The 18,729-nt window shown below is 34.5% G+C and overlaps 2 protein-coding genes across 25 annotated transcripts; both read right to left on the bottom strand.

Annotated features, from left to right (window-relative positions):
• Window positions 1–2,231: 2,231 nt before the first annotated feature.
• Window positions 2,232–5,486, bottom strand: LOC112715534 (la-related protein 6C). The gene is made up of 10 exons (XM_025767306.3): window positions 4,826–5,486; window positions 4,344–4,425; window positions 4,154–4,248; window positions 3,971–4,042; window positions 3,794–3,873; window positions 3,624–3,702; window positions 3,479–3,526; window positions 3,322–3,390; window positions 3,091–3,219; window positions 2,232–2,793 (listed from the first exon to the last, which is right to left on the bottom strand). Exons 1-10 carry the CDS (start codon window positions 5,177–5,179, stop codon window positions 2,542–2,544), a joined length of 1,260 nt encoding a protein of 419 aa, XP_025623091.1. The 5' UTR covers window positions 5,180–5,486; the 3' UTR covers window positions 2,232–2,541.
• Window positions 5,487–6,394: 908 nt separating this feature from the next.
• LOC112715531 (uncharacterized) lies at window positions 6,395–9,880 on the bottom strand. 24 transcript variants are annotated; one of them, XM_072204788.1, is made up of 8 exons: window positions 9,361–9,880; window positions 9,082–9,198; window positions 8,682–8,977; window positions 8,526–8,597; window positions 8,210–8,396; window positions 7,952–8,076; window positions 7,670–7,785; window positions 6,395–6,842 (listed from the first exon to the last, which is right to left on the bottom strand). In XM_072204788.1, the coding sequence occupies exons 1-3, from the start codon at window positions 9,685–9,687 to the stop codon at window positions 8,966–8,968; spliced, it is 456 nt and encodes a 151-aa protein (XP_072060889.1). In that variant the 5' UTR covers window positions 9,688–9,880; the 3' UTR covers window positions 6,395–6,842; window positions 7,670–7,785; window positions 7,952–8,076; window positions 8,210–8,396; window positions 8,526–8,597; window positions 8,682–8,965. The 24 variants fall into 24 exon arrangements, with proteins under 24 accessions (XP_072060889.1, XP_072060895.1, XP_072060892.1 ...); XM_072204794.1 differs by having other exon boundaries at window positions 8,210–8,352; XM_072204791.1 differs by having other exon boundaries at window positions 8,518–8,597; window positions 9,361–9,876.
• Between the last annotated feature and the right edge of the window lie 8,849 nt (window positions 9,881–18,729).

Here is an 18,729-nt window from a genome sequence, read left to right as displayed (position 1 = left end):
GAGTCGTACATGCTCGTCGTCTTGGAGCCAAAACAGACGAAGCCAAAAACTCCGTTTTCCATCTGTGCAAGCAACCAATACCCCACTTTTCTGATCTCTTTTCTCCAGCTACCACCGATGCTACCCAATATCAGACTCTTCGGTTCCAACAAAAAACTTACTCGCTAGGTACGCAACAGAATGAGATTCTCGCACTCAAATATCACGCTAGTATGACTATTTCTCATATGGCAATTGGGATATACACTTACAACCACATACCCACTACTACTAGACATTTTGTCTTATTTTGTGAAAAATAAAATGGAAGAGAAGAAGTGAAATGTTTGTGAAAAATACAAAAGGTTGCACATCCTTTTATAGCTACTAAAAATTTGTCAGAACATATCTCGTTTATACTGTAAACGTCATATATATATTCACGTATCTCGTTGACAGTATAAACAAAATAAAAAAATACGTATCTCGTTTATACTATAAACGAAATATACACATCTAACCTCTTGAGTCTTATACTATATTCTTATTTCGTTTACACTATAAACAAAATAAAAAATATAACGAATTTTGATAAAAAAAAATGTTACAAATTATATATTTTGGTAAATAAAATATTTTTTATTTATTTAAAAAAAATCCCATCTTTCCTACATTTCAATAAGGGAAAAGAGAAATATTCAACATGGCGGGGCATCTTTCAATCCTAAACTAGTAAGATAGGCTATATATTATTAGCTTTGCCTTGATCGAAGGTAAAAGATTTAAGCATGTAACTGATATCGATTTTTCCAAAGAGAAATATGATTAAATATAAACCAAGCTTTATTTGAATCATTGAATGTAACCCTTTTTCTTTCAAAAAAAAAAAAATTTTTTGATTGGACCACGCTTCTCTAATTTACTTTCTTTTCTTGCCCTGCAATCATGCATTATTGAGGATTACTTTAGTCTGCATTGTACAAATATGTATGTCTATCCAAACTTAAAATACAAGGCACAAAAGCAAAGAGATTATTCGTAATAATTGGCACTTATTTATCTTTTTCCCACTCATTTTATGTTAATTGTATTTGTGCACTTAAAAAGAAGTGTCAATTAAGCATTCAACTCAATCTCAAGTTAAGAAAGAACTGAAAGTTTGAATATTGAAATAGATATCACAAAGAAAAATCATAGGCGACTCTGATAATTATACTGAAAGATAATAAAACAATAATAAAAAAAAACTTTTTGATTTTTGATCTATATTTATGTGAGATTGGTTAACTTTTTTGTTAATCTTTTTTATTTGGGTTAACAGAATATGCCTCCATAACACATTAAATAGCTAATTTATCTATTAAGTGATAATTAAGATTGACAAATTTTTTTTTGTTAAAATTGTGTCTTTTAAAAATAATTGTTAGAAGTTGTTTATGATTTTTTTTATTTTTTGTTTTTTTTTTTCATATAAAATTGTCTAAATTTACTGTGTAAAAATCAAGAAATATTAGTGATTTTTAAATATTTTTTACCTATATAAAAATTAAATGAAAAATATATTTTTTTAATTTTTACATTGTTACTTAGAAAAATTGTAAAATATTATATTATTAAGATTATGTTAAGTCTTAGTTGTACTCAATTTAAATTAACTATCGTAATTCACATAAACTCATTATTATTAAAAAAATGCATATTCTGTTTTATAGTAAATAATAAAAACGTTGATACAATATTTTATCTAAAATAGATACAATAAATGAGTTTATTTATGTTAACTCATCAAGTAGATATAACATCAAATATTCAAAGTTTAATATTTTGGAATAACTAATAACAAATAGATAAGACTAGTAATAACAATTAGCAATCTCATTCTTAGATATTTAGCCGTTTTTAGATAAAAATAGAGAAAAAAATTTTTAAATGACCCTTGACAATTATCCAAAAAATGAAATCCTCCAAAAAAAGTCAACTCATTAACACGCCATATAAACATGCTCTTTTAACTCAAGAGAGATATTATTGACGGTTGGATTAACCAGTCTCACCAAATTAAATATCATAGAGGTTTTCTTTTTTTTTTTTACAGAGATGGTCTTTTAAAAAAATGATCAAAGGCCGGGATAACTATTCATCCATATCACATTAAAATTTAAAAATGATCAAATTAGTGTATTATGTACCAAGAGTTGGGTGTTCAAGGGGAAAAAAAAAGTTAACTATGATTTATATGAATTAGGGCAATCTTGACAAAGAGAGTTCTTGTTCTATTCCATTCATAGTGATTCTAGTTAAAGTGAACGCTTCTAAGAGAAGCAAATTATCAAAATTTGAGATAACTGTGGCCGCTTGTCTTCAGTATCTGCCACACCATAAAACACTATACATCTTGAATTATTACCAAAACTCGTAAAGATCGGAACCATCTTCCCATGCCACACATAAATCAATTGGCTGAGGTTGAAGACTGCGGTGGTGAGAACTGAAATACAAAAGTTGTTCCTTAAAACTTCACTAGGAAAGCATACGGTAAAAAAACTTGCAAAAAAACACTCATCACTCTTGAGGCGAAGAGGCTAGAGCGGGAGAGTTGATCGGCTTGCCCCGCCCCATGGTGAAACCTCTTGTCCCATCTGGCATTCGCGGGCCCTTGGTGTTGGATTTAGTAGATGCTTCGCAAAGGACAACGCTGCTCGGTTGAGAAGGTGGCGCAAGTAGGCCACGACCGGCGTGAGTTTGAGTGCGTCCTCTTCCCTTTCCACGGCCTCTAGCCCATCCTTTCTTCGATCCTACTGAATTTTCGTCAACCTGCAGATTTATTGATCTCATTTCGGAACTTGTCACATTGATTGAAAAGAAACTAACATACATACAATTCCCAAAAGAAAGTCTTTGGAAATCTACAAATTGTTGAAATGTAGAATGCATGAAAAAACAGAAGTCTGTATATTCTTGAAAACAGGCTCAACATTCGAACCAGGTTCCATGCATGCATATAGAATACCTGAATTTATCTTGTACGAGATTAGAAAGAATACATGACATAAAGAAAGAAATAACACGTTTTCATCTGATGAGACTGGTTATGCATTGAATGATACTTACATTAGTGTCAGCAGTTAATTCAGTGTTGTTTGAATGAGACGAATCCTCAGCAGAATCAGAATTTAGCATGTCATCGTCATCCAAATAGCCATCGAAATCCGACTTTCTGCTCTTCAGGACAGATTTGGGCTGCGAAGTTGAAATTAAAAACTCGTATTGCAGACGCATATGAAATTCAAGAGATACAATAGACATACGATCATGGGATATTCCTTTCAGCCATGAACTTACCGAACATCTAAACAGCACCCTTACTCGCATACCTTTCCTCCAGTTCCTTTCATCGTTTAACTTCTCAACCTAAAGTAAAGACAGGTCTTTTCTGTTACAGATGAATAACAGAATCCTGAGTAACTTACCAATAGAAATTACTGAAGAATTTACTCACAGCTTTCTCAGCTACATCCGGTGTCTCATACTCCACAAGTGCATGAAGCTTGAGTGGAAAAAGCCACAAAAAGGAAAGAAAACCCCTAAGTATCATTTAAACACTCAGAAAAACATATTAACATGTTATGGAAATGTCTGTGTACCTTGTTACTGATGAAAAAATCACCCTTTGGACGTGAAGAATTGGATTCTGGGGGATGGCATATTCTAATTGTTTTCACACTGTTCACATATCAACCATCAATCACAATGTTAAACTGAAAAAGTATATATTACATATAATTAAGCAAAGGATGGACAAAAAGAAATTCACCTTCCAACTACAGAGAATATTTTCTGAATATTTTGATGGGAATGATCATCCGGTAAATTCTCTGCCACAACAGTACGAGACTGCAAGATAAAGAAAAGCACTTCAAATTTAGATTATGCTACAAAATTTGTAGTTTTGAGATTATCCATGTGAACAAGGGGAATCTCAGTTCTTTACCTGCAATTCCTCTTTATCCTTTTCGGTGAAAGGGTTTTTACGTTTAACCTTCTTGCCATCAGGACTCAAAACCTTCAAATTTTGCATTATTTAAGGGTATATCAGTCCATAGGAGGAAGACCAAGATAATAATGTTTCTTTTAGGATATCATACAGCATAAATACTTCATCAGAAATACTTACAACTTTCGAAGATGAACGGAGAGCCTGGGTGATTAGATGAGTGTTATTAGTTAGGGATTTGATCTTTTTGGTTGAAGCAATTAGGCTTATTGGAACTGTCAAAGAACCAAAATCCATGACTGAGATTATTCCAATCTTGAAACCATTAAAGGAACCAAATTTGTGACTAACAGCATTTTACAATCCTTACCATAACCTTCAGGATCTTTATTCACCTGTTTCTGAAAAGATTCATTTGCCAGTAAGCTCATATCACTAAACTGGTACTCCACCTATCACATCAATTTACGATCTTTAGATTTGATAGGCAATGCAAATTCCCTTATTACAACAAACAACATTAGTTAACTCCAAATAAATAAATAAATAAAAGTATTATCTATGTCAAATAATTTAACCCCCCAAAAAAGAGAAATCCATTTATCACATATGCATGCACATTGAGGTGGGAGTCAGATTCGAACCGAACCAAACCAAACCATGACACTTGGCAATGGATAAACGTGTTCAAGTAATAACAATTACACCCTGAACAACAGCTATAATTATTTTATTCTAATGGCAAAAGCTCAATGAAACAACATCCAATCAAAGATCATCAATTTCAATAGCTCAAGAATGCAAAACAAAATTGAATTTCGATAAGGAAAGATGAATGAAATTAGAATGCACCTGCTTGATGATCTTTTGCTGGAGATCAGGGGTGAGGACATTCTTGTTGGAGCAATTAGGGATTGGAGCAGCGGCGATGGCAGAGGTGGCAGCGGCAGGGATCAAACATGCAGCAGGATCATGTTCTCCAACGTAGAACCAATCCGAATCAGAAGATCCACCAAGAATCTGAAAGCAGGGATAGAAATAACCGGAAATCGGAACCTGCGTATGCGATCTTGGAACAAATTCAGGTGCTTGTGCATTGAACTTGAAACCCGATTGCGCACTCTCTTGTGCAGCAGCAGCACCCCCGCTACCACCTTTTTCTGGATCCTCAGGGATCATCTTCTCTTCGGCTTGTACCTGCGCCATTCTTATCTTCTTCTTCTTCCTGTAATTCGATTTGTGTGCGTTAGAATTGGTGAATTGGGGAAATTGGGAATTAGGGTTGTGGTGGTGTAACGAAGAGAGAGTGTGTGTGTGGGTGTGTGGGTTAATAGATGCTATTGTTTCGGTTATTGAATCCACGTTTCGCGCCAAAAGAAGGGCAAAACAAAATAGTTAGTTATAGTTTTCTTAAACACATGCTTCTTTTCTTTTGACTAAATCTAATGCTTACTTTGCTATTTATTCCCCTCAAACCATGCTCATTCCTCAAACCATTTTCCGTACATCCATCATTTTTCTTTTTTTCCAACAAATTCCTTTTAAGTTAATATATAATTAGCTATTCATCACGTGGATAAATATGATTCTTTTTAAAAGAATAATTGTAGATATTAATTACTTTAATTCGTTAACTGACGAAAATTTTGTTTTTGGTAAACAACAAAGGAAAGAAAAACAAAAAGAAGCACTAATTCTTTCTAAATGACAGCATCAATACAATCAATTTGACAAAGATCATCGTCTGGAGCCAACCATTCACCATAATTCGAATTTATTTAGGCACTTTATTTTACAAGCAGGTCATCTACACAATTTATCTCTCTGTATATCGATTAGATCAGACTCTCTATAATTAGTGATGTTTTGTATTAAAAGACCTCATTATTATATAGATAATAATGGGTAAAAATAAATCATTTGTACAAATATTCACTAATTTATTATTACATTAATTAACAAAAATGTAAATAAAGTGCACAGGCAGTAAACTTAAAACAAGAGAGAAGGGAAAAAGAGGGCAAGGGGGGGAGGAGTTGACTAATCACTGGATTACCAATTGACATACACCCAGCAACAAATTCAGTTAAAACATCTCTATTGCCACGCTTTAAAAGCGTGGCGATAGCTTTTCGCCACACTTTTTGAATTACTAGCATGCTTTTGAAAAGGTTACATCTACAAACATGTCGGTTATTCTATTACCACGCTTTTGGTGACCTATCATCACGCTTCTTTTGCCACGCTTTTAAAGCATGACAATAGCAAGAGATACTGCCATGCTTTTAAAGCGTGGCTTTATCCTTATCAAATTAAAAAAAAATCTGGTATATCCTTATCAAATTAAATGAATAGAACATAGTGAAACCTGTTTGCAACCACCAAGAACAATAAATATGTAATAAACAAAGTCAAGCAGCAGGTCAAACAATTTTACATCATTTAGAAATATCTGTAATCACATTGGGGATACAAAATTACGAACTAGTGTTATTACAATCTTCAAATGATCAAAATAATCCATTAGGAAAAACAGTATGATAAAACAAGATAAAAAAGAGCATGATGAAGCCGACTATGAGACAACCTTGAGCAATAATCCATTTTTTGTACAGTATTGGATAGTAAAATTTTCAGAATCCCTCAATAATTTATTTAGAGTCAGAGCTCTAAGTCCTTGCAATTCCTTCCCTGCCGCTATCAAGCCTGTTGCCTGTTCAATTATGCTCAAGCCACCCAAAAAAGGTATCCAGGGACAATAGAATCTAAAGGTTCCAAGTTACAAAGCAAAAGGAAATGCTTGCCTGTGCTGCTGTGCTGTGCAGCACTGCTTGATGGTTCTCCCACACTGGCACTGCAATTACATGGCCTATATAACAGCAATAATTCATCAATTTCCATGACTCAATGAATGAAGATTAGCAGCGAGAGTACATTACATGGCAAGACAACCTTGGTACTGAAGCAACAACCAAAGTTCATATAAAGCAAAGAAAAGAAAAGAAATGAAATGAAATGAAAAACCTGCTGAAAACAGTATCAAACAAGGATAACCACTCTAGCCTAATTTTTTGTAATCTGCCAAATTCAGTTTATCAAACAAATCAGATACCTTAACATATTTTCATAGGAATGAAATCTTAATAATATATTCTCCAAATATTTCACAGCCATCATTGCCTTTTTAGTTAGCTTTTGATATATATATATATAATAGACAATAAAACTACTATCAAAATAATTAACTACTACTATCCCATGTTGAAGGTTCCTCAATAATAATATAAAGTCAATAAAAAAATTAACGCTAGCTCTATATCCCTCTTCTAATGCTAAATATCTAGTTCTAATTATTATTGCCCAAACATTAAGACAAAGAATGAAGGGAGCCAGGGAATATACACCTAACTAGAAAAAGAAGAACTTATTGCTTACTTTGTTAGTTAGATTATTTTGATTCGCAATCAGACATACAATGAATAGAGGATCCTAAGAAATTTCATTAGTCAAAAACTGTTCGTATGAAAAACAGAGAGAAGAAAATCCTCTACTTTCGTTCTAATCAAGATCATTGCAATAAAATCATGTATTCATGTCAATGGCATTAGATTTAAGTTCACTACCTTGTTGAGTTACTTGTACATATTCCTACATTAACAAGAAAAAGAATCAAATTATTTCTATCTACAAACAAACCTGAGTCTCAGCTGAATTCAAACCAGAAGAAAATGACTTCACATCATCATCTCTGAATCCTTTTAGACCAGCAACAATGTCATTCACAGCGACGGAATCATCCCAGGGTGCAAACTCTGTGATGAAAAGCAACTTCGATAAAAAAAATGCTTTTATGTATTATTCATCATAACATTTAAACGAAAACTTGGACATTTTAACACAAACATCTTAGAGCAATTAATTTTATCAATATTTAAATAGTTTGAAAGAAATAATAAATGGAAAATGTTGCACATATACCCTTTAGGATTTATCCCAGCAGCTACAACATACAGATCAAGCTTCCCAATGGATTGCCATTTCCATGAACTCCAATCTCCAAGTCCCAAAATTCTGCTCCCATCGGTAACAACAACCATATCAACCTGAAAAGAACATAAAAAGAGATGTCTCATTATTAAAATGTTGAAATGCATCATTGTTCATCACTATTGTGTGTATAAAGTTGAGCTTCAATTAGAAAGAAATAATAAAACCATAGCAGATAAAAATATATACCTTATACACTTATCATGATGCAGTTTGCAGTGAGTTTTCCATCGGTTGGCCAATCAATTCTATGTAGTGAGTTTGTAGCATTGTGCACTCCTGAATCCACAGCACTTTTTGCAGATAAAAACACAAGGAACTTTCCATTTGGGCTGGTCGAAATTCCAAAATGATCGTCATAGTTTTAGGCACCTACCTTCTCAATAATTGATATAGTTTCATAAACTAGTAAAATTTGCTCCATTCACTTTGAATGTTGAGCCTTATTCAATTATCAAAAAAAAAAGGAGAAAGAAAAGAAAGAAGAAAAAACATACATAGATACCTGAATCTTGGAAAGAGGGGGGCACAGCTTATGATTCGAGTAAGGTTCGGTATATGCTATTCTTGAGTTGAGCTACATGAAAAGAAATACGTACTAATATCTACAAGGATTTAAAAGAGGGAGAATTTAGAAGATATTATTACTAAAGTGACTTACTTGATCTCTTGTTCATTGATGGGGTGCTCTAACTGCATACAATTAATAACACACCTCTTCTTGAATATATCCACCAATGTCTCTCAATACAACATTTCCTAAAGTAAGTATTTACTAATGGCCCTCACAATCCACCAACCGAAGTAAGTATTTACTTCACATAAATGTTAATGTAGTAATAGGCATCTCAAACCGAAGTAGCAACAATGTCACATACATTTTTCATTTTAGCTTTACCTTTGGTTTCAAGTCTCTATGAATGATACCATGACTTTGTAATATTTTCATACCAGAACCTACAAAACACAGGACCAAACTCCTTAGTTGCAAACTTGCAAGGCTAAAACATGCTCCAACACCAAAAGAATACTTCAATAAAGAATGCAGGAAAAAGAGTTACCAAGCTGCTGCATGAATCTTCTGGCAGTTTATTGTTGAACTCTCCCATGGGATAGGATATAAGAAGCGAGGCTCCCTCCAGCACAGAACTCCACACCAAGTACGCACATCCATCATACTAAAGTAGAAATCAGAAATAGCGAAAGTTTAAATAACAATAATAAAATGATCCTTCAATTATGCAACAAAAAATTGATTTTTTCAACATATTTCACTTTAATTTAAAAAATAAGAAAAAGGGCATTCAAATAAAAGGGAACTAAAATTAAAAAAGAAGAACCTGGAAGAAATCAAGGAGGCGAACGATGTTGGGGTGGTTGACGGAGGACAAGAAATTGAGCTCGCAGTGGAACGATGACTTAATGCGAGGGATGAGTTTGGAGAGGAAGACCTGTTTCACTGCCACCTCTTCGTCGGTGCCTCTGTGCTCGCCCTCAACACCGCCGAGAACGACCCATTTCCGATCTTCCGCTTCAGAATGATGTCCTTTACTCTTCCATTCCTGTTGATAGTGATAGAACTGCTGCTGCTTCTTTGACGGAGAAGAGCGCCGCGGTAGGGACTCGCGACTTGGCGACGAGGAACGCGCCACCGCCGTGGATTGCATGAGAAGGATGGCAGGGCAGAAGAACAGCGTCGCAGATGGAGGAGGAGGAGGGACGCACTACGGTCTACCACTCTACGGATGGAGGGAGGGAGGCGCTATGGAGGAGAATGGAGATTCTGAGAATAGGGGTGAGGGAGGGACTGAGGGAGGCGCTGCGTGAGTGAGTAGGTTTTAGGGGTTTTGTTATTACGTTATTAGGAGTGTTACGTTTTGATAAAAGAACAAAAGCTTTTTTTTGTTGGAAAACCTTTTGGCCACGCTTTATAAGCGTGCCAAAAGAATTACAAGAAACAGCCACGATTTTAAAATATCATTATAATAAAACTATGTCGCCACGCTTTAAAACCGTCTCTGTTTTTCTCTATGGTTATGCTTTAAAAAAAACGTGGCTGAATTTTTAATCAATTACCACCTTCATAAAAATGTGGTCATTGATCTCTTTTACCACATTTTTTAACCGTGACAAAAAATCATGGTCAAATTTTTAATTAATCGTCACTCTTATAAAAACGTCGCCATTAACTTTTTTTCTCGAAGCGGTTGAAACTTGATAACATAAAAGATAGTAAGATCTTTCATGATGAGTGTTTGTAAAAATAAGGTGGAATGAGGAGTCGTATTTCATAATTAAAAGTACAAGTACAAGTAAGAGTTATCTCGTATATACAATAATATATAGTACAAATTTATATATTCTGAATTGATAATATAACAAGAACTTTTTAATTTTAATATTGGAGTCGCAGTGGTATTTTTTTAAAATATAGATTGTTGGTGTTTTTTTAAATATGGATTGTTGGGATGTTATTTTCAAATGTAGAATCGTTTAACTAGAGAAGTAAAAATCGGACCGTTCGAATTATTAGAGGTACAGAAATCGAACCGTCTAATTTTTAGATGTATACAAATCGGACCGTCCAATTTCTAAAGGTACAGAAATCGGACCGTCCGATTTGTGTTAAAAAAATTAAAAATTTTGAAATATAGAAATCGGACCCTTCGATTTGTATACTTTCCACAATTTTAAAAAGCACTAAAAATTACAATGTTAAAGTATATCACCACTTTTATATCGATAACAAAAAAAATTAGCCATATAACAAAGACTATACTAACTAAGTAGGTTAATAATTAAATTCGTCTATGAAAGATTACTCATTCTTTAAATTAATTTTTAAAGATTAAATTAGTCATGTTAATCTTAAAAATTAAATCATAAATTAAATTAGTCCTTTCATCAGTCAAACGATGACGTATAACGTTAACTGCCACGTGGTATGGTGATGTAGTAGATTAATATTACGTGTTAAAAGATAATTGGTTGACATGTCAAACTAGTAATATATGGCATGCCATGTGTCATCTGGCACATTATAAATTTATTTAGAATTAAATTAGTCCTTAAAAATATACATGTCAGTTATTTTTATTCCTAAAATTTTAAAAATTGATTAAATTAATTTTTATATAAATCTCTCTTATTTTTTTCATAATAATACATTTTTTGAGAATTTTTAATATCTTTTTTAAACCTTAATAAACAAAAAAAATTCTTCACATAAAATAATAAAATATAATTAAATTATTACAAAGTTATTTTTTATTTGTATTTTAAAATTTTAAATTTTAAAATTATATTTTTTGTAGTGAATTTTTTATTTAAATGATTTTATCAAACTATTATTAATTATATACTTAAAATTTTTTTTTTAATCTTACTAAATAAATATAGTAGTTATTTTAAAATTTAAATCTTTTAGACTTTTTAAAATTTATAATTTTTGTTATTGTTTAATTTATGTGGTAAAACTCAATAATTGAAAAATCGATTTGTGGGATCACTCGTTAAATCTTAATATCTTAATGTAGTTATTTTAATATTATTATTACTTAGTTATTGCTATTTCTCTACGTTTTCTCAATTATCAGATTTTTTTAAATTAATTTGTTAAAAAAAATTTTGAACTAAAACAAATATAGAAAGATAAAGATAAGAGTATAATAATAATATAAAGATCTAACCACGGCTCGCGGAGTTTAAGCCGGCTAGCTATAATTATAGACAATACATAATTCTGACAGTTGAAAACAGCTTATACAAGTTTTTCTCTCAAAATAAGCCTCTAGGCAAAAGTAAATACAAAAGTGAGAGATATAAACAAAATAATCAAAAGACTTCAAAATACATCCAGGATCCTCCGCTCTGTCACCATCGAAACAACTCACCGAGGTGGGTTGCGACTTGCATCTGAAAAATAACAACAGAATATGGTATGAGAACTGGAGGTTCTCAGTATGGTAACAGTGCCCAGTGATGTAAGATATAAGACCCCGGGACGCCAGAGGCAATCCTAAACCTTCATATCTATCACAAGATTCATCTTAAAGCATAACTAAAACAGTAAAACATAACTTAAAACCATAACATACTAAAAGGATAATCTAACTTAAGGGATTTTCTAATCTAACAGCTCTCCGCTGTCCCACAGCCTTCAGCAACCTATCTTCCATGCGATCCCATCGCCACCACCTTCTGAACCTCCTCAATCCCAGTAGAAAGCACATATAATATCAATGTAAGTAAAACACAAGTATAGGCATATATGGCAAGTAATTCAAGTAGGAAATTAAGCATGTTATACAATTAGGCAAGCAGTTACAAGTCGACAAAGCAAACATACAGATAGAAGATGCATATGATGAATGCCTGTCTTATTGGCTGTGATATCACATTGTCGGTTCAACTGCCAACCCGACACATCTCCATGGAGATGTCGCCCTTCGAAATCATAATTAGGAACCCCCGAGATATGGTGCTTGGAACACCGTCCAGGATTTTGTGCCTGCAGACTGTAGTGATCCGAAGGGATGCGAGCGGGATACTCTTACCACAGACCTCACATCTCAATGCAAGTGGGACGAACTACTGCCTTTACGCCGCCGCTGCTACCTCGACAGGTGGGATCCATCCGTCGTCCCTGCCGGGCGCATAGCATCTCAACAATCTCAGTATAAAACGGTAGTTCGATGGTTTTCAAAAAACATTCTTTTCAGTATAGCATGGATCCATCATTTCATTCTGAGTCCTTGACTCATTTGAACCACTATTAATTCAACATTTCCATTCCGAACTCATTAGTTCATCAATTTCTCAATTCATATATCTTTCTCCTTTCTCATTCCACCAGACCCATCCTCAGTACACCAGAAATCTAAGCCTCCATTCTCTAACTTTTCAAAGTAATACCAAGTAAATTTTCTAGGACCTTTCCCATACTTTGATACCCAAAATTAAGCCAAAGAGTATTAAATAGGTGTCATGGAAGTTTACAAGCTTGTTGGAAAGGTGAAATAGTTAAAAACAAAGTTTAAGTTGAAAAACAGGGCATGTGCGTACCCACAGGGGTGTGCGTGCGCACGCCTAGGGAGATTTTCAAAAAGTGTGCGTACGCACAAGTACCAAATTTTACAATTCTGTTTGCTTGCACGAGGCGTGCAAGCGCCCTCAACAGAATGTACCTTCCAACGTGTGCGTGCACACATGGCTGTGCGTGCGCATAGCTTGCAGAACTTGGTTGGTTGTGTGTGCGCACAGAGCGTGCTAGCGCTCTCACCAATATCCACATCCCCGTGTCTAACACCCTAATTACCCTAAGCCTTACCTCTAGCTGTAAAGGAAAGGTTAATCAAAGGTTTCGACAATTCTAAGGCTTATACATATTTATATAGAAGGAAATAATATATTCTAGAAGCCCGATAAAGGATTAAGCTCAATAACAGAATTACAAAAGCATCAAACGTTCACACAAAGCTAACGCACAAGACACAAGGTATAGATACAAGGGAATAGAACATATATAGATATACAAGTATAATAATAATAGGAAACTAGCCGTAGCTTACGGAGTTTAAGCCGACTAGTTACAAATAGAAAAATACAGAGTTTTGGAGTTAAAACAACTTATACAACTTATCTCTCAAATAAGCCTATAAGGCCATAAAGATAAATATACAAAGAGATGTGAGAGTAACTACAATAAAGTAAAATAGAATTAAACCAAGGAGGAACCATACTCCGCTCTGTCACCATAGCCGCAATCTCACCGAAGTAGATTTGTAACCTGCGTCTGAAAAACAACAACAACATATGGTATCAGAACTGGAGGTTCTCAATATGGTAACAGTGCTCAATAATGTAAGATGTAAGGCTCCGGGACGCCGAAGGTAGTCCTAGAAATTCACATCAAATAGATATTCAAGCTTAACATCAATAAATATAGAACTTAAACCATAAACAGGGTTATCTAAACTTAGGAGATTTCTAACTAATACTAGTCACACCGCTGTATCCCACAGCCTCCGCCAACCTAACCTCCGTACGATCCTATCGGCACCGCCTACCTAACCTCCTCAGTACTAGACAATCACAAATAATACAAGCAAGTAAAACACAAGTAATATACATGTACATAAAGTAAAACAACTAGCAAATAAGCATATTATTCATTTAGGCAAGAGATACAATTAGGAAAAGCAAACAAAACACATAGAAGATGCACATGATGAATGCATGTCCTATTGGCTCGTGATATCACTTGTCGGTCTATGAATGCCAACCCGACACATCCTTTTGGATGTTGCCTTTCTGCCACATCCGAGGATATAGCGCCTGGCACGCTTTTGTTCCGAGGATATAGTGCCTGTCACATTGTTGTTCTGAGGATATAGTGCCTGGCACACTTGCATGCTCATTCCGAGGATATAATGCCTGACATACTCTTGCGGCAGAAAAGGAAAACAACAACAACATCAATCTCATCGTAAATCATTCCAAGGATATAGTGCCTGGCACACTTTCCACATCCAACAAGTCCATCCACCTCAAATCATCACCAGTCGTCACCATTTTCATCTCAATCCACTTTCAATTATCAATTCTCAACATTCCAAGGATATAGTGCCTGACACACTCTCTTTCAAACAATATCGTTTGAAGGATATAGTGTCTGGTACACTCTCCACATAACTACTCATGCAGTAGAGAAATCTGCCACGCTAGGGATATAGGCCCTGCACACTCTCATATAATCCAATACTTTCCTCATTATTCCTTTTCAAGTTCTCAACTCGTCACAACCATCATCAATTCATAATTTTTCATTCCGAACTCATTAGTTCCTCAGTTTCTCAATTCATTGTCGACCATCACCCAGTTCACTACTCTTCATTCTCTCTCAACCAAACTCATCCTCAATACACCAGAAACCTAAACCTCCGTTCGCTAGCTTTTCAAAGAATTACCAAATAAAATCCTCCTAGGACCTTTCCCATGTCTGATATCTGAAAATAAGCCCAGAGTCTTAAAATGGTGTCACAGAAGCTTACAAGCTTGTTGGAAAGGTGAAATAGTTGAAAACAAAGTTTAAGTTTGAGAAATAGGGCGTGTGCGTACACACAGGGGTGTGCGTGCGCACGCCTAAAGAGATTTTCAAAACGTGTGCGTACGCATAGGGATGTGCGTACACACAGGTACCAAATCTTATAATTATGTTCACTCGCACAAGGCATGCTAGCGCCCCCAACAGACTGACCTTCCCAACTTGTGCGTGCGCACAGGTTGTAATACTCCATTGGATATGTGCGCGCACAGGTCATGCTAGCGCTCTCACTAGCAAGCCTTTCCCTGCTTGTGTGTACGCACAAAGCTGTACGTGTGCATAAGATTAAAATTTTATAGGGTTGTGTGTGTGCACATACTAGAAATCATAAAATTCTACAACATTGCAGAATTTCAGATTTTGACACCAAACTTTCCACAATCATATCTTCCTCTACCAAAATCGGATTTCCATAAAACTTAAACCATTTTAAAGCTTGTTCAATCATCTTTCATTTGGTATAAAAAGCATTGAATTTCAAGCAAGGCAGCTCAAGATATGATTCATAGAAGTTCACTAAAAATCTGTTTTTACCAAAAGTCTTAAAACCTCAACTTACCAACATTTCCAAGCAAAACCAAACCAAAACCACTTCAAACTCCAATATTCCTCATAACTTACCTATTGTGTCTCGTTTTTATCAATCTTACCAAGTTCCCATTCACATTTCATTATTGTCAACCTCAACATCAACATATCATACTAAAAACCATTTTTAATCCACGCTATCATCCATCATCATCATATCACTAACAAGCATCATGAATTAACCCCATTCAACCCCAATCATTCTCAATATCAATAACATTACTCATCCACATTTATAATTTATATCATTTATCAACAATATCAACACTCACCTTTAATTACCAACAACATCAATATCCATCATTATTCATCCATCATATCAACAACCCTCATCAACAACAATAAATCACACATTCATCATCAATCTTCATAATCATTAAATACCAACAATCATTATCAAATTCATATATTTATCATACCAAAACATCATATCATCATCACCATCATACAAGTTATCCCCAAACATCAAAATCACATACAATTAGACATACACCCAAAATATTCAATCTTATCTTAAGGTCAACTAGTCTAAGTGTCCAGAAACATTACATATTACATAAAAGAAACCGAAATCATACCTTGGTTGATTCTCAATATGCACAAACCACTACTTTGAGTCCAAACATGCTTCCAAGACTCACCAACTATCAAGTCATACACATAACATACCAAGAATCAACACTATGGCTAACCAAAACATCAAACCATAAGAGTTTAAAGAGACTTACCTTGTCCAACGCAATTAGGGGTAAAATCTAATAATTATCCGCTACTAGAGACCACCTAAACAAGCAAAACCATAAAATCTACTCAAAAATCAAACCCCCAAAATGCAGAATCTTAGGGCATAAAACTGGCATGTGAGCTTCGAGTTCTTATCAGAAAAACCTAGATAGAAAAGAAGAGCTTGTCAAGAGTTTCGCGTGGCCGCAAACGGCTCGTCAATCAGAGTTTCGTAGCTCAAGTTGTGGCTCCCGAAAGGTGGAGGTGAATAGTAACCCACCCTCACCTCTCCTTTCTTCTCAAGCTGCGCCCCCCTCTCTTTTTGGCATCAAATGAGCTGAAATGCTCATTAAATGAGCATTTATATATTGGGCCTTGGGTCCGGTCTAACCTGTTAGCGTTTTTGGTCCGTTTGACCCACTTTGGGCCAAAATCTCTAAGATTAGTGTCCGGTTTTTAAGTCTAAAATTATTTTTATCCTATCAAAACAACAAATCAATTTTCAAAATCTTATTTTCCAAAATATACGGTACTGGACAGACCAGAGCCGGTACTGCCAGCTTAAGCGCCAATACGCATTTTTACAAAAACTCTTCGAAAAAAAAATATATTTTCCAACTCAGAAAAATTCATTCAAATCAAATTTTACCTTTCTATTTTCAAATTAAAGCTTCTAAATTTTGAATCTATTCCGAGCACTAAACTTATTTTATTAAAACGGTTTTACGTGAAAAACTCTGGTTCTTACACCGTGTGTGTGTACGCACAAGGATGCGTGCGCATGATGAGAGAAAAATTAATGGTTTAGAATTCCACTAATGATATCTCATTGCAAGTATAGTTTTTAAACCAACAATAATCCTTTCATACAAAAATTTGGTTGTCACTAAAACAAACCCCAATGAAAATAACCGAAGTATTCAAACCTCGGGTCGTTCTCCTTAGGAGTTGCAATAAGAAGTTCTTGTTATTGGTTAGAGGTATGTTTTGGGGTTTTTGGGATAAGAGACAAGAATTGTAAATTGCAAAAGAAATAAACTAACAACTAAGAAAGCTCTTGGCAAGGTATGAGAACTAGAAGTCCTATCCTAGTTATCCTTATCAATTGTGATGAGAATTGTTCATTGCTCCTACTTGGTTGACCTCTACTATGAAGGAAAGTCAAGTGGATAAATTAACTTGATTCCACAAATCCTAGCCTAATCCTAAGGAAAGACTAGCTTTAGTGGCATTCAAGTCAATTCTAATTGGCAATCAACAAATGAGGTTGATAACTCAAGTGTCACTAATTACTCTACCTAGGCCAAGAGGAACAAAATCTAACTCATAACTAGAAGAAACATTTCATCAAAAACATAAAAGGCGATAAAGGTAAACAACATGAATTTCAAGAATTAAAGAGAGATCTAACTACAAAAGCAAGAGATTAACAATAGAAAAATAAAACAATTATGAAACAACAAAGAACTTACCAATAACATTGAGAAGAGATGTAGATCTACAAAAGAATTCATGAACTACAATTAACAATACAAATAAACTACAAGAGAAGTAGAATGCTACAACTACAAGAGAAGAATTAAAGATGGAAAAGGAAAATTGAAGCAAGAGAAGAGAGAGATCTAGATCTAAAACTAAGAACCCTAATTCTAGAGAGAAGGGAGAGCTTCTCTCTCTAGAAACTAACTCTAAACTAAAACTAAACTAATTGGTAACTAACTTGATCATTCTCCTTCAATCCCTGAGTTAAATAGCATCAGAAATGAGTTGGATTGGGCCTAAAATGCTTTAGAAATCGCTGGCCACGAGTTGCCTTTAAGTGAGTCACGTGCAGCATCGATGTGTACACGTACATCATGTGTACGTGTCCCTAAACGTCAGGAAAATATGACAAATATTATATTATTTTGAAGCTCGGGATGTTAGCTTTCCAACTCAACTTGAACTGCCTCATTTGGACCTCTGTAGCTCAAGTTATGATCGATTAAGTGCGAAGAGGTCAGGATTGACAGCTTTGCGATTCCTTCGTTTCTTCATGAGTTCCCATTTCTACATGCTTTTTCTTCATTCCCTCAATTCCAATCTTTGCCTCCTAAACCTGAAATTACTTAACAAACACATCAAGGCATCTAATGGAATCAAGGTGAATTAAATTTAGCTGTTTTAAGACCCAAAAAAGCATGTTTTCACTCTTAAGCACAATTAAAGGAGAATTTACAAAACCATGCTATTTTAGTGAATAAATGGGAGACAAGTTGACAAAACTCTCTAAATTCAATACAAGATAAACCCT

The sequence above is a fragment of the Arachis hypogaea genome, chromosome 10, assembly GCF_003086295.3.
Source record: "Arachis hypogaea cultivar Tifrunner chromosome 10, arahy.Tifrunner.gnm2.J5K5, whole genome shotgun sequence".
Classification (NCBI taxonomy): domain Eukaryota; kingdom Viridiplantae; phylum Streptophyta; class Magnoliopsida; order Fabales; family Fabaceae; genus Arachis; species Arachis hypogaea.
Note: the sequence above shows the minus strand (reverse complement) of the source record. Positions and strands in the feature narration are given on the sequence as shown.